The 15,647-nt window shown below is 55.4% G+C and overlaps 1 protein-coding gene across 1 annotated transcript in view; it reads left to right on the top strand.

The window, feature by feature from the left end:
* Positions 1 to 15,647, top strand: part of RASGEF1A (RasGEF domain family member 1A) — a 40,410-nt gene that overhangs the window by 19,821 nt on the left and 4,942 nt on the right. The window contains exons 2-6 of the mRNA XM_088841880.1: positions 9,856 to 10,056; positions 12,225 to 12,347; positions 14,340 to 14,477; positions 14,796 to 15,017; positions 15,552 to 15,626. Coding sequence (XP_088698006.1) covers positions 9,856 to 10,056; positions 12,225 to 12,347; positions 14,340 to 14,477; positions 14,796 to 15,017; positions 15,552 to 15,626 — 759 coding nt within the window. The remainder of the gene's footprint in view (positions 1 to 9,855; positions 10,057 to 12,224; positions 12,348 to 14,339; positions 14,478 to 14,795; positions 15,018 to 15,551; positions 15,627 to 15,647) is intronic.

Genomic DNA, 15,647 nt, shown 5'->3' with positions numbered 1-15,647 from the left:
GTTTTAATCACTTTCAGTTGTAGCACTTGTGATTGGTCTGAACATAATTTCCATTTATTCCAGATTCAGTCTTTCATGGTTGTCCCTTTCTGAGAATTTGTCCATTTCTTCTAGATTTTTCTTTTTATTGGCATATAGTTGTTTGTAGTTGTCTCTTATGATCTCTTTGTATTTCTATGGTGTCCACTGTAACTTTTCTTTTTTCATATCTTATTTTATTGATTTCAGCCCTTTCCCTTTCTTTCTTGATGAATCTGGCTAAAGGTTTATTAATTTTGTTTATGTTTTCCCAGAACCAGTTTCTTTTAACTTCATCGATCTTTTCGATTGCTCTCTTCATCTCTATTTCATTTATTTCTGCTCTGATCTTTATGATGTCTTTCCTTCTGCTAACTTTGGGTTTTGTTTGTTCTTTCTCTTGTTGCTGTAGGTGTAAGGTTAGGTGGTTTATTTGAGATTTTTCTTATTTTGTGAGGTAAGATTATATCACTGTAAACTTCCCTCTTAGAACTGCATACATCTTTGGATCATCATATTTTTGTTGTCATGTGTTTCTTTGTGTTTTTTATTTCCTCTTTGATTTTTTCAGTGATCCATCAGTTGTTTAGTAACATGTTGCTTAGCCTCAACATGTTTGTGTGTTTTTACTATTTTTTTTCCTGCAGTTTATATCTAATCTCATGGTTTTGTGGTTGGAGAAGATGCGATATAGTTTCAGTTTTCTTAAATTTACCTAGGCTTGATTTGTGGCCCAAGATGTGATCTATCCTGGAGAATGTTCCATGTGCACTTGAGGAGAAAGTGTATTCTGCTTCCTTCAGATGGAATGCCCTATAAATTTCAATCAAGTCCATCTTGTCTAATGTGTCACTTAAGACTTCTTTCCTTATTGATTTTGTCTTGATGATCTGTCCATTGGTGTAAGTGGGATGTTAAAGCCCCCCCACTATTGTTGTGTTACTGTTGATTTCCTTTTATGGCTGTTAGCGTATAACTTATGTATTGAAGTGCTCCTATGTTCGGTACATATATATTTATAATTGCTATATCTTTTTCTTTGATTGTTCTCTTGATCATTATCTAGTGTCCTTCTTTGTCTCTTGTAATAGTCTATTTATTTATTTTCGGCAGTGCTGTCTTCATTGCTCTGCAGGCTTTTCTCTGGTTGTGGCGAGTGGGGGCTGCTCTCTAGATGCAGTGCAGGGGCTTCTCATTGCAGTGGCCTCTCTTTATGTGGGGCTTGGCCTCTAGGGCATGCGGGCTTTGATCGCTGTGTCACATGGGCTCAGCAGTGGCGGTTCCTGGGCTCCAGATCACGGACTGAGTGGCTGTGGCACACGGACTTAATTGCTCTGTGGCGTTTGGGATCTTTCCGGGCAGGGATCAAACCCACACCTCCTGCATCGGCAGGTGGATTCTTTACCACTGAATCATCAGGGAAGCCCCTAATAGTCTTTTAATTAAAGTCTACTTTGTCTGATTTGAGTATTGCTACTCCAGTATCCTTTTTTTTTTATTTTTAAAATTTTATTTGGAGGCTAATTACTTTACAATATTGTATTGGTTTTGCCGTACATTGACATGAATCCGCCCGGGTGTACATGTGTTCCCCTTCCTGAACCTCCTTCCCACCTCCCTCCTCATATCCTCCCTCTGGGTCATCCCAGTGCACCAGCCCTGAGCATCCTGTATCATGCATCGAGCCTGGACTGGTGATTCGATTCACGTATGATAATATACATGTTTCAGTGCCATTCTCCCAAACCATCCCACCCTCGTCCTCTCCCTCAGAGTCCAAAAGACTGTTCTATACATCTGTGCCTCTTTTGCTGTCTCGCACACAGGGTTAACATTACCATCTTTCTAAATTCCATATATATGCATTAGTATACTGTATTGGTGTTTTTCTTTCTGGCTTACTTCACTCTGTATAATAGACTCCAGTTTCATCCACCTCATTAGAACTGATTCAGATGTATTCTTTTTAATGGCTGAGTAATATTCCATTGTGTATATGAACCACAGCTTTCTTATCCATTTGCCTTTCTTATCCATTCGCCTGCAGATGGACATCTAGGTTGCTTCCATGTCCTGGCTACTATAAACAGTGCTGCGATGAACATTGGGGTACCCGTGTCTCTTTAAATTCTGGTTTCCTTGGTGTGTATGCCCAGAAATGGGATTGCTGGGTTGTATGGCAGTTCTATTTCCAGTTTTTTGAGGAATCTCCACACTGTTCTCCATAGTGGCTGTACTAGTTTGCATTCCCACCAACAGTGTAAGAGGGTTCCCTTTTCTCCACACCCCCTCCAGCATTTATTGCTTGTAGACTTTCAGATAGCAGCCATTCTGACTGGCGTGAAATGGTAAACGTAAGACCAGAAACTATAAAACTCCTAGAGGAGAACGTAGGCAAAACACTCTCTGACATAAACCACAGCAGGATCCCCCATGACCCACCTCCCAGAATATTGGAAATAAAAGCAAAAATAAACAAATGGGACCTAATTAAAATTAAAAGCTTCTGCACAACAAAGGAAACTATAAGCAAGGTGAAAAGACAGTCTTCAGAATGGGAGAAAAGAATAGCAAAAGAAGAATCTGATAAAGAATTGATCTCAAAAATATACAAGCAACTCCTGCAGCTAAATCACAGAAAAATAAACGACCCAATCAAAATATGGGCCAAAGAACTAAACAGACATTTCTCCAAAGACATACAGATGGCTAACAAACACATGAAAACATGCTCAACATCACTCATTATCCAGTATTCTTTTGATTTCACTTTGCATGGAATATCTTTTTCCATTCCCTCACTTTCTATCTGCATGTGTCCCTAGATCTGAAGTGGGTTTCTTGTAGAGAGCATGTATAGTGGTCTTGAGTTTGTATCCATTTAGCCAATCTGTATCTTTTGGTTGGAGCATTTAATCAATTTATATTTAAGGTAATTATTGATATGTATGATTCTTGCTATGTATGATTCCACTTATATTTAAGGTAATTATTATGTATGATTTCTTAATTGTCTTTGATTCATTATTTTTCCTCCCTTCCTCTTTTGTTCCCTTCTCCTGTGATTTGGTGACTATTTTTAGTGTTGTGTTTGGGTTGCTGTTTCTTTATTGTATGTATATCTATTGTAGGTTTTTTGGTTTGCGTTTCCCGCCGAGAGAGGTTCCTTTAGCATTTATTGTAAAGTTGTTTGATGGCACTGAATTCTCTTAGATTTTGCTTGTCTGTAAAGCTTTTGGTTTTTCTGTTGAATCTGAATGACAGCCTTGCTGGGTATAGAGTATTCTTGGTTGTAGGTTTTCCCCTTTCATCACTTTAAATATATTGTGTTACTCCCTTTTGGCCTGCAGAGTTTCTGCTGAAAAACCAGCTGATAACCTTATGGGGATTCCCTTGTATGTTCCTTTTGTGCTTTTAATATTTTTTCTTTGTATTTAATTTTTTTCAGTTTGATTACTGTGTGTTTCAGCATGTTCTTCCCTGGTTTTATCCTGTATGGGACTCTACACTTCCTGGACTTAGGTGACTGTTTCCTTTCCCATGTTAGGGAAGTTTTTTTAATCTCTTCAAATATTTTCTCAGGCCCTTTATCTTTGTCGTCTTCTGGGATCCATCTAATGTAAAGGGTGTGCTTAATGTTGTCCCAGAGGTCTCTGAGACTGCCCTCAGTCCTTTTCATTCCTTTTTCTTTATTATGTTCCGTGGAAGTTATTTCTACCACTCCTGACTTCCAGCTAACTTATTCATTCTTCTGCTTCAGTTATTCTGAATATATGGACTCCTTTTTACGTATTTTTTCATTTCAGTTCTTGTGCTGTTTGTCTGGTTTTGTTGTTGTTCTTTAAATCTTCCCTTTGTGCAACATTTCATGTATTTTCTGTCTGTGCTTCCGTTCTTTTTTTTTGAGAGTTTGTATCATTTCTGCTGTCATTTCTCCGAACTCTTTTCCGGATAGTTTGCCTATTTCCTGTGCATTTAGCTGTCCTCGTGGGGTTTTCTGTCTTGCTTCTTCATCTGCACCATATTTCTCTGTCATCTCATTTTGTCTTACTTTCTGTTTGTGGTCCCCTTTCTGCAGGCTACAAGACAGTAGTTGCTTTTGCTTCTAGTGTCTGCCCCCTGGTGGGTGGGGTTGGTACTGGGGCTTGTGCAGGTTACCTCGTGGGAGACTGGTGCCTTCCCGCTTGGAGCTGGGTCTTGTCCCTCTGATGGGCAGGGCTGTGTCAAGTGGTGTGTTTTGAGGTGGCTGTGAGCTCAGTATGACCTCAGGCAGCAGGTGGAGCTGTGTTCCTGTCTTGCTGCTTGTTTGGCTTGAGGCATTCCAGTGCTGGAGCCTGCAGGCTGTTTGTGCAGTCAGGTCAGCTGACCTCTGCCTCCCCAGGAGAGTGTCCAAGATCCCTAAGTATGTCTTGCCCAGGTTCTTGTGGAGGTACTGCTTTGGTCTTGGTATACATAAGACCTTGTATGTGGACTCCAAGAGTGGAGTCTGTTTCCCCCAGCTCCGTGGAGCTCTTGTACTCAAGCCCTGCTGACCATCAGGGCTCAGTGCTCTGGGGGTCTTCCCAGTGTCAGACCCTCAGACTGTCTTGGTGGAATGTTTTTAGGAAGGATCATCCCTCTGTGGGTTTAATATTTTTGGTGCGAGGGCTCTTTTTAGTTTGGATGTCTGCCACCTCTTTTCCTCATGTATGCTGGCCGTTACCCGCTTGATGAGACATGTGATGATGTGGTGGTGACCAGACCCTGCCCGGGGTGTTGGACAGGGCCTCCCCTTGCTGTGGGTATCACTGCCCTCTGAGGGGCGGGGTCTCCTCCCCAGTTGTTGCTGTAGAAGCCCCTGGATCTGTTGTTGATCTGTTTCTTAGCTGTGTTTCTGATCTTTTGTGTGAAGTAGGGAGGGTTGGAACTCTCCCACGGGGAGAGAAGTCACTGAGTATTGGTCCTCTGGAGCGGTTCACCCGTGAGCATGCTCTGTTGTGTCCCCTGTCACCAGTGACGTGAGCTCTCACAGTCACTGAGGCTGGTGCTCTTCCCGTGCGTGCACGCTTGCTTAGTCGCTTCAGTCATGTCTGACTCTTTGCGACCCCATAGTCTGTAGCCCACCAGGCTCCTCTGTCCACGGGATTCTCCAGGCAAGAATACTGGAGTGGGTTTCCATGCCCTTCTCCAGGGCACCTTCCCGACCCAGGCATCAAACTTGAGTCTCTCCTGTCTGCTGCATTGGCAGGCGTGTTCTTTACCACTGAGCCACCAGGGAAGCCCCTGCTCCTCTCGGCCCCACCTTAACCCTGTGCATGCCGGCAGTTGGCCCTGGTGTCTCCCAGACGTTGTTTTCATCAGCTCACCCCAGGGCCCTAGGCTGCGGTGTCATGCACTTAGACCTGCTTGCGGGGACAGCTCAGACTCTGGCCTGGCCCAGCCCCTGGGTGAGCAGCCCACGAGTCCACAGGTGCTAAAGGTAGACTCATCTCCGGCGTGGGAGCACTGCTCGTCTCTTCAGATGTTCCGCAGGCACTGAGTTTACAAAGCAGCCTGTGGGGATGTAAATCTGTGGTTTGCACGAGGAGAGGTTTCAGCTCTCTCTCCTTCGCACAGCCGTTGGGGCTCAGCCCCGCCTCTGCGTGTGGACTCCTTGCTGGCATCTGCTCCCAAGGCTGCCCCGGAGCACCCTCACCCATCCAGGCAGGAGGGGACGGACAGAGTGACCGATATGGGGCACGTGCTCAGTCCAGCAGGAGCAGGAGCCCCTCCTCATAGCTCTGTACTGCTGATTGCAATTGCTCATGCTGTGAGTCCCCTCCTGAGACAGGAGCCCAGATTTCCTGGTGCTCTGCTCTGAGTGGCTCCTGCCTGAGAAGAAGTCCAGTCAGGGGTGATGGACACACAGGTGTGTGGCTCTTGCTGGAACTGAGAGGAGGGCCTCACATGTAGGAGCAGAAGGGACCACAGAGCGGGCTGGGCTGGCCAGCAGAGATGCCAGGCAGAGGTCTCAACAGGGGTGGTCCTGCCATCATCCCCATTTGACAGCTGACAAAATCAAGGCTGGTTATATTCGTCTAGGAGCGAGAACCTGGCCTGTTGCAGAGCTGGGATTCAAACCCAGGGGTGATCTAAACTCCTGTCCTGGAAGACCCACTCAGGGAACCTGTCTCCTGCCACTTGGCAGTGAGCCTGGAGACCCTCCCCAGGGTGCTCATGACCAGACAGGGATGGCTTCTACTAGGACTGGGCAGGGGCTAGTAAGGAAGGGGCTCGGTGGGGGGGGGGTGGTCCTCAGGATCCACAGGGCTCAGTGTGCAGAGGACGGGAGGAGGCTTGTGGTCAGGGAGCTCTGGCCCCAGGCTGGGTCCTAGAGTAGGGGGCAGCCTGGGGTGGTCCGCACAGCCCCTGTGGGCTCTCCCAATCCCCCAAGAGGTTTTGGGCCTCTACCTCAAACCCGCATCACAGGTGACCTCCTGGATGGTGGCCATGCTTCTGTCTGCAGACCCAGCTCCTGTTTATCGTGCCTTTATGCGTGCATGCTAAGTCGCTCAGTCGTATCCATGAACTTTACGACCCCATGAACTGTAGCCCGCCAGGCTCCTCTGTCCATGGGATTCTCCAGGCAAGAATACTGGAGTGGGTCACCATGTCCTCCTCCAGGGGATCTTCCCCACCCAGGGATGGAACCCAAGTCTCTTACATCTCCCGCATTGGCAGGCAGGTTCTTTAGAACTAGCGCCACCTGGGAAGCCTATTTTGCCTTTATAAAAAGTGCTGATTTCAAAACTCAGCTTCTTTGCACTAAAAAAGAAAAGTTATTTAAATGATGACAAGATAGATGTGCCATTTAGAAACGTTATCAGATAGATTACAAACGTGTGGAATGGAAAGCAAGCCCCCCTCCTGCCTCTGCTCCCGTGCGGTAATCTCTGTGATGAGCATGGCCGGGGGTGGCTGGATGTCCTCTGTGCATTTATGTACGTGTCACTGTCACGTCCGCCGATGTCACTTAATGACTGATGTGGGGTCTTGTGCACCTGGTAAGTCCGGTGGTGGGGTCACCACCCCAAGCTGGAGGGATGGGCCTCACCCAGCCGCTCGTTCCCATGACCTCCTGGGCTGTGCGTAGGCAGGTGTTGGGACACGGTCTCTGGGGGAACAGAGACCCTCACATACATGGGGAGCCTTGGGGTGGGAGCAGCATGATGAGCCCAGGACACGTGGACGGGGGCCCCACTCCTGGGTAGGTGACTCCACCCTGAGCGTCTGCCCCTCACCTGTCAAGGGAGACTGAGTGCTGAGGCTCCCAGGGGGTGGTGGGCTGGTGCCCAGAGTAGAACTCGCCCCGTGGCCTCCTGCTGGACTCGTCCATCCCCTCATGGGTGGCAAAGCTGGGGGGCTGGGTCCCCAGGCTGGCTTCCCACTGGCTCCTGATCTCCAGCCCCGGGGCGGGTGTCCCTGCAGGTGGCCTGGCCCTGTGGGGGATCGGGTGGGGATGGGGGATGTCAGCGTGCTCCCTCCATTGCACCTCCTGACCAGAGCCGCCTACTCCCTCCACAGGTGAGGGCCCAGGGGCTCCTAAAACGCCATCTCTTATGACCGAGAAGCTTGGTGTCAGGATGTCCAGCTGACCATGGTTACCGTCTCAGGTCACCTTTTGAACCCAGAACTGTGTGATCGTGGGAAAGTCACCCCACAGTGATGGCCCCTCAGCTGAAGCTCTGGGGTCCAGGTCCCCTCCGGAGCTAGTGACAGCAGCAGAGCAGCCACCAGGGCGTCCACTGTTTCTCCCGCCCAAATGATTCCTGAGTGTGGCTACGGGCCGGGCTCCAGCCAGACTGGAAGACGTTAAGGCAGGTGATCAGGCACTTCTTGCCTTGTGGGTCAGCAGTCCAGGGATTGTGGGTCAGCAGTCCAGGGATTAAGCCAGGGGAGCTTCCTAGAGGTGGTGGCGCCTAGGCTGGACTTGGAAATCCTACGGTTTCCTCAATTGAGTTCCTTCTTGTGGAGCCTCTGATTCATTATCTGAAAGATGAAGAGTTTGTCTGAGTCACTGATTCTTTGACTTGAGCGGCAAAGAAGACCCAACCCAAATTTCTGATCCACTGGGGCCTGGGAACGTTCATTTTGACATGGGTTGCGGGGAGTGTTCTGTGAGTCTGAACCCGTGGAGCAAGAGCGGCACGGAGCCTGGAGGGACAGACATTGCAGTCCTGGCCTTGGCCCCGGGGACTTCCCTTGAGCACTTGCCCTCATCTCAAAGGATGTTCTGAGAATTCTAAGGTGACCTCCAGGCGTTTGGGAGGGAAGCCAGTGTTGTTTGACCTGGGGTCCCTTTCACCCTGGTGTGAGGCTCAGCCAATGTGCTGTGGGGCGGGAGCGGACTCTGCTGGTAAAGCCCTTGGAGGGGCCTCTTGTGGCAGTAAAGTAATTGTGGCTGCTCTTTGCTCTGCACGGCGGGGAAACTGAGGCCGGAAGGGCTCCAGGGCTGGCCCTGGTCCCAATGAGAGAGCAGACCAGGTCCAGTTGAAGGCGTCATCCCCGGCAGGTTGGCCCTAGCCTCTTTCTGCTTCCTGGGGCTTGGCGAGGTCAGCGTGGTCGCCTGGGGAGCCAGGCGTGGGGTGGTAGCCCCTGCCTGCTGGTGACCCGAGATGGGGAGACCTGGCTACGGTCCCCGCAGAGGCAGGAAGGGCCAGCTCCTCCACCCCTACTTCAGTCTCCCTGTCCTGCCCAGGGGGACTAGCCCAGCGGTGGGGTAGGCCCTCTCCACCCGTCCAGGGAGTAGGAAGGAAAATGTGCCCATGGGCGCTGGCTCCTGAGCCTCAGGCTGGCAGGCATGTTCCCGCTGACACCGCGGAACCAGCTGCCTGGGCAGAGAGGAACTGAGGCACAGAGGGCTCAGACCGCCCCAGGCTGCAGGAGAGCCTCCAGCAGAGCCTGGCTGCCATGGGAGGGGGGACTCTCAACCCATCACACTGAACCCCAGACTGCTGCCCAACACCTGCGTCTAACAGGCATCCAGATCCTGCGAGTCCAAAGCAAGGTCCAGGTCTTTCCCCAGACCCCACTCTCAGAGCCCCCCCATGCCGGTCAGTAGCTCAGGTCAGAGACCATCCACCCCAGCGTCCAGAGCCGACCCTGCCCCACTCCTCTGTCACCTGACCTGAGCCATCTCTTCCAGGGTTCTGTTATGGCAAAGCCCAGACCAGTTGGTTTTCAGATCTCTCCCTTGCTGATCTCCACACGGCGGCCACAGTGACCCTCCCCTTGAGTCAGGTCACTCCTGTGCCCAGCGCGCCCATGCCTCCTAGGTCACTCACTGGCTGCACCCTGGGCCACCAGTGTGTACGGTCAGGCTGGTCACTCCCCAGACTACTCTCCTGATGATCCCCTCCCCTGCCCTGGCCTCAGGACCTTGGCACCGGCTGTGCCTTGTACCTGGAACATCCCTCTTTGATGCCGGGAGCCGCACAGCTCACGCTCAGTCTGCCTCAGGGCTGCCTCCCTATGGCTGCTGTGGCCACCCCTACACATTTGGTGTTCCCCTGGTGCTGTTTTTATTTCTTCCCCATGGTTTGTCTTTTCTGCTGGGACGGAACCCCAGGAGGCAGAGTGCTCTGTGTCCAGGTCGCTGGAATGAGGCCTGGTATGCTCGGAGCAGATGCTGAGGAAATGTTTATCAGACACCTTGATCGCTGACTTCAGGGCCACTGAGGAGCCTGTCCTCTGCCTGCGCTGACATCTGATGACCCCCTCCTGGCCCTGCTGGGGCTCAGGCCCTGCCAGTGGCCGGCAGGGGAGGAGGGCTGGGCGGAGGAGCCTTTGATGTCTGACCGCCCCATTCCTTCCTCCCAGGAAACTATGCCCCAGACGTCCGTGGTCTTCTCCAGCATCCTCGGGCCCAGCTGTAGTGGACAGGGGCAGCCCGGCATGGGGGAGCGAGGCGGTGGGGCCGGCGGCTCTGGGGACCTCATCTTCCAAGATGGACGTCTCATCTCGGGGTCCCTGGAGGCCCTGATGGAGCACCTGGTCCCCACAGTGGACTATTACCCTGACGTGAGTGCCTGGTGACCGATGGGACAGCCGGGGAGGGAGGCCGGGCCAGAGCGGCCGGAGCCCTGCCCTCCCCGCTGCTCTCCCGCCCCGCCCAGCTCTGCCCCTGCTGCCCCAGGCCAGGAGGAGGAGGCTGGGGCAGGCCGGTGCAGGGTTCCGGGGAGGGTCCACCCAGCATGGGGCCTGTCTCTGAGCTGGGAAGCTGACCTTGTTCCCGAGCCGCCATGCTTCAGAATGCCTTCCACCCCGGGGCACCTGCATGCGGGCAGGGCGGCCCCAGCCCTCCCCGTCACTCCGGATGACGTTGGCACGTTCTTGGAAGCGTGAGAGTGTCCCCTGTCACGTGTGGCTTCCCTTCTGCTGCCGGTGGTGACCACTCATGGTGGAGCGGGCTTGCTCCTGGCTCCCTCTCCCAGCGCCCCTCCGTCCTGGGGGCTGTGGGGGAGGGTGGGAGCAGCCGCCCCTCCGCCCTCCAGCTGGGCTTCACGGCTTGCTGGCCCACCCTCACCTGTCAGGCCGCCTCTCTCCCTCCCGGGGTTCTACCCACACCTCTGTCTGTCCATCCATCCGCCCCATCCATCCTCTCGGGGCTGGCTGGGGCTGCTCTTGGGGGTGCAGGCATGGCAGCCGAGGTTCCGGGTGGCAGAGCCGGGAAGAGGGGACCCCAGGCCCTGAAGAAGCCCGGCGCGGGGCTGCAGCCCCCAGGGGCAGGCAGGGACCTCCAAGACCCGTGCTGGTCTGTGCCACAGTGGTGCTGTGTCCACGCAGAGGGAGGCTCCCCTCTCAGCCTGTCCCAGAGGAGCCTCTGCAGCCAGCTCCTCCTATGTTGTCCCCAAAACACTGTGCCCCGGGGTCCCAGCCTGGGCCCCAGGGGAGAGCAAAGGGCGGGTGGTGGCAGAATGGGGTCCCTCTGGTGAGCATCTGGGCTCCCTGCCTTTTCCTCACGCCCCTGCCCTGCAGACCCCTCGGAGACGCCAGCTCCTGCTCTGGGCTCTCCTCTGCCCTCGGCTAAGAGCTCCCAGATGTGGCCACCGGGTGCCTTTCTTCACATTCAAAGCCTTCTGCTTCGAAGGTGTCCTTGAGGGTCTCACACTGACCAGCTGGGACCCCAGTGTCTGCGTGCTGCACAGCCTAGGGACAGGAAGTGGGCAGTTTGGAGTGGTCGGGAGTGGAGGTGGTGGGGGCAGGGCTACTCCAGGGAAACCCACCTCTCCCGGTAGCCTCTGAAGGCTGTGTGGGGCCCGTGAGGGCCTGAGGGTGGAGCTCGGTCCCAGGAGCTGCACACCGAGCACACATGGCCCGGCTGGCGTTAGGCTGGAGCAAGGGAGACCTGCTTCTTTGGGCCTAGAGTTGGGGTGGAGGCTCCTGGGTCCCTCAGCTTGCAGCAACCAGGTGGGGGTGGATTACTGTCTGACTAGAGGCCCTGGGAAAGCCCCAAGCAACCTCCCCACCCCCAAGTCTGCCCTGTCTGCAGGCGGGGGCCTGGCAGAGTCCACATCAGACAAAAGCTCCTGAGAGCCCTGGGTCCTGCCACCTCTCATACCGTGTGCACCCCTCAGCCTGCACCACAGCCCGGTGACAAGGACACGTGGACATGGGACTGGGGGCTCTGGTGTGGCAGGTGGGGGCGAGGCCCACAGCTGACTGGTGACCGGGGCTTGCAACAGTTTCTGATGTGGGATCCTGGGGCCAAGGAGAGCCTGCCCTGCTCCACTGATAAGACCCCCACAGACCCCCCACCACCCAGGCCCTGCCTCAGTGGCCACTGAGCATCTGGCACAGAGCAAGCTTGGCGCCTGGCACAGGGAGCACTGTGGCCTGGGCAGCAGGCCCACCCAGGCCTGAGGGTCCCCCCAACGTGCACATTCGGGTTTAGTTCCCAGCATGGGGTCGGGCAGTGGGTAGGGGGAGCCTCCCAGCAGAGTAAGAGCACTGGGAACCGAGCTTGTCAGGGGAGGAGGCGGAGAGCCGCTGCCAGGTGGGGTTTCGTCTGTGCCGTGCCTGGTGGGCAGGACTGGGGAGCAGTGAGGAGGAAGGGCATTCAAGGTGAGCTGAGCTATGCAGGTGATGCTGGGCCTGGGGGCTTGGCTGGGCCAGGTGGCAGGGTTGGCCGTGCCTCCCTGGGGACCACACCAGGCCTGACTCACTCGTCACTCCATCTCTGTCTTCAGAGGACGTACATCTTCACGTTTCTCCTGAGCTCCCGGGTCTTCATCCCCCCTCATGACCTGCTGGCCCGCGTGGGGCAGCTCTGCGTGGAGCAGAGGCAGCAGCTGGAGGCTGGGTCCGAGAAGGTAAAGCAAGCTCCTGACTGTGCCCATCTCGCTTGCGCTTGGGCAAGAAGCTGGCTCAGGATGGGACCTGGCTGAGCTGGCCAGGGGCCCTTCCTGTTGGGGGCAGGTCTGCTTGTCTGGCCTCCTGGCATCGCTGGAGCTGGGCTCCCTAGGGGTCTGCAGGGGCGCACGTGGCACACACTCCCAGGGTGCTGGAGGGACTGCCGCTGGCGAGTGGCCACACCCCTCCCGGTGGAGGCCCACAGTGGATGGCTCTCCTGCTCCATGCCAGGACCCCCAGAGGGAGAGTTCTGGCTCCAGCTGGTGGAGAAGGCTGAGTCACCCTCTGGGTCACTGCCCCCTCTAAGGAGGGTAGAGGGCAGCATCCTCAGGCTGGAGTTTGCTGTGACTCAGATAGGGTTGTCTGTCACTGTCATGTCTTCTGACTGAGTCAGGCTTTGGGTAGTCAGAATGGTTAAGAAATCACAGCTTATCTCCGAGGCCCTGGGGCAGGGGCTGGGGTGTGGATTTCAGAAGCCCAGGGTCTGGTACGGAAGCAGGGGTGGCAGGCAGACTGGCAAAAAGCCGCAGGGCCTGTTCCCAATGACCTGTCCCTCCACCTGGCTGGGCCTCCCACCACTGGAGGTTTGCAGCGAAGGCCCGTGAGGAGCTCTTCCAAGTCTCCCCTCGGGGGTCTGTCTCGGGGTTGCTGGGTGGAAGGGGGACGGGCACCGACCGCAGCCTGGGGACCAGGAAAGGCTCCTGAGGGTTTGGGTGGAAAACAGCCGGAACAGGGTGAGTGGGGATGGAATCAGGCTGAGGGTCAGCGAGGGGTTAGTAGAGGCCTGAGAGGAGCCTGGAGCGAGCCCGCCAGCCTTGTCTGGGGTGATGTGCAGGGCGGGGCCCCTGAGGAGGGAACGCAGACCTCTTGTTTTCTGCTGAGTGTGGGTGCAGCGGGCACCTGGGGGTTGTCAGCAGGGCCTCCTGAGGTGCCGTGACTCTGCTGCGAGTGGCTGGGGCCAGGGGTGGGGGGGAGGCTCTGAAGGGCATGGGGAGCCACCACCAGGGCATGGGCAGGGGGCGAGGGTGGAATCAGTGGGCTGAATGAGGCAGGCGTGGGGGTGGGCAGTGGGCTCATGAGGGGGCCGGGCCCGAGGGCAGGCTAGGCCAGGATGGTCCAGGTAGGCACAGGGAGCTGGTCAGGGGCAGGCAGGAGCCAAGGTGGGCCCAGGAAGGCTTTGGTGAACCTGAGCGGGGCTGAGCACTGAGCGTCCTGTACCCCCTTCTTGAGCTGTGTATATGTGTGGACCTGGGGACAGGACGCCTCGGGTATCTGCAGTCCTTCCTGGCACTTGCCAACCTGCTTTTCACTGAGAGAAGGCAGTTTCGTGCTTAACATTCATGATTTTGCTTGGCTTTCATTTTTTTTAAATTATTTTTTATTTTGGCTATGCTGGATCTTCATTGCTGTGAGGGTGTTTTTCTAGTTACGGTGAGTGAGGACTACTCTATGTAGTGTGCAGGCTTCTCATTGCTGTGGCTTCTCCTGTTGAGGAGCACGGGCTCTAGGGTGTGTGGGCTCAATGGTTGTGGCTCCCGGGCTCTGGAGAACAGGCCCAGGAGTTGTGGTGCATGGGCCTAGCTGCTCCGTGGCGTGTGGGAGCTTCTTGGATCAGGGATCAAACCTGTGCCTTCTCCACTGGTAGGCCAGTTCTTTACCACTGAGCCATCAGGGAGGCCCTTCATCGTGTTTTTTATGGGTATATTCTAATTACAGCAAATGAAACTAGTTTTCTGTCATGGTGGTCTTTTGAAAATGAATTTAAGTGAAGAAGAGAGCTGGCATCAGGGGAATGGAAAGTGAAGCAGGGAAAGACAGAACCACAGGTGGACGAAGGCAGCGGGGTCTGTCCCTACCCGGGAGCGCTCAGCCCACTGTCGGGGCAGGCGACGCAGGTCCTGTGGGGATGGGTCGGGGGAGCCATAGACCTCACTTTACCTGCCCTGACCCAGGCCAAGCTGAAGTCCTTCTCAGCCAAGATCGTGCAGCTGCTGAAGGAGTGGACGGAGGCCTTCCCCTTTGACTTCCAGGACGAGAAGGCCATGGCTGAGTTGAAGGCCATCACCCATCGGGTCACCCAGTGTGATGAGGTAAGGTCCCTCTCAGACCCTGGCAGGGTGCCTTGTCTGGGGGAGCTCTGTACATGGTCCCCTTGGCAGTCACTCTCCTGAAGAGGGCTGCCAGGTGGCCCCATTCACCTCTCACCCCCACGAGGGCAGCTCAGCTGGCCGGCAACACACAGGCCTGCCCTTGGCATCCTCTGCACATGGAACACCCTGCGGCTAGAGTGGGAATGGTCCTAGGCCCCCTCCTCCTGCCCTGTGGGTGGGTGCCTAGTAAGAGGGTCCCCGGAGATGAGCTGGGTCCCTCCAGCCCACAACAGCGCCTTCTCCGCCCCTGCCCCTCAGGAGAACGGCACCGTGAAGAAGGCCATCTCCCAGATGACGCAGAGCCTGCTGCTGTCCCTGGCTGCCCGGAGCCAGCTTCAGGAGCTGCGGGAGAAGCTCCGCTCACCGGCCATGGACAAAGGGCCCGTCCTCAAGGCCAAGCCTCCAGCTGCTCAGAAGGACATCCTGGGCGTGTGCTGTGACCCCCTGGTGCTGGCCCAGCAGCTAACACATATCGAGCTGGTTAGTGTGGTGGACACCCTTCCAGGGCGGGGCTGGGGGCATTCAGATGCTCATCCCCTTACCACCCCCCACAGGGTGCCACAGGGTCTCCCCTGCTGGTCAGACTGGGGTGCTGGGGGAAGCCCGCATGGCAGCTTTGACCACTGCCTCTGGCAGGCATGTGTCCACTTGAGCAGCAGGTTCCCCAGATCATGGCAGTCCCGTGTTCATGGCAGGGGCTTCCAGGGGCAGAGATCTCCCACTGGCTCTGGTCCCCTAGTCCTGCCCTGGGCTGGGCTGGTACCCTGCATGTGGCAGCCGTGGCCCTGAGGCTTCTGCACACAGTCCTGTCCCCGTGCTCCCGGGGGTCCTTCCAGACCCCTGGGGTACTTCTGGGGGGCTTGCCCACTGGGTGCTCTGATCGAGGAAGGGCCATGGCTGTGATGCCCGCCCCTGCTGGGAGGTCCTGACTGCTGCTCTGGACACACACTGTGCCCTGAGGGTGGGGCTGGCCTGAGGAGGGCAGATGGTCACCCCCCCGTGCCGTCTCCCCAGGAGAGAGTCAGCAGCATCCACCCTGAGGACCTGCTGCAGATCGTCAGCCACATGGACTCCCGGGACAAGCACAGGGTGAGGGCTGCGGGAGCTCTG

This window comes from Moschus berezovskii, chromosome 12 (assembly GCF_049115385.1).
Source record: "Moschus berezovskii isolate FMDL1 chromosome 12, NW_MosBer_1.0, whole genome shotgun sequence".
Classification (NCBI taxonomy): Eukaryota; Metazoa; Chordata; class Mammalia; order Artiodactyla; family Moschidae; genus Moschus; species Moschus berezovskii.
This window is presented reverse-complemented; position numbering and strand designations above follow the sequence as displayed.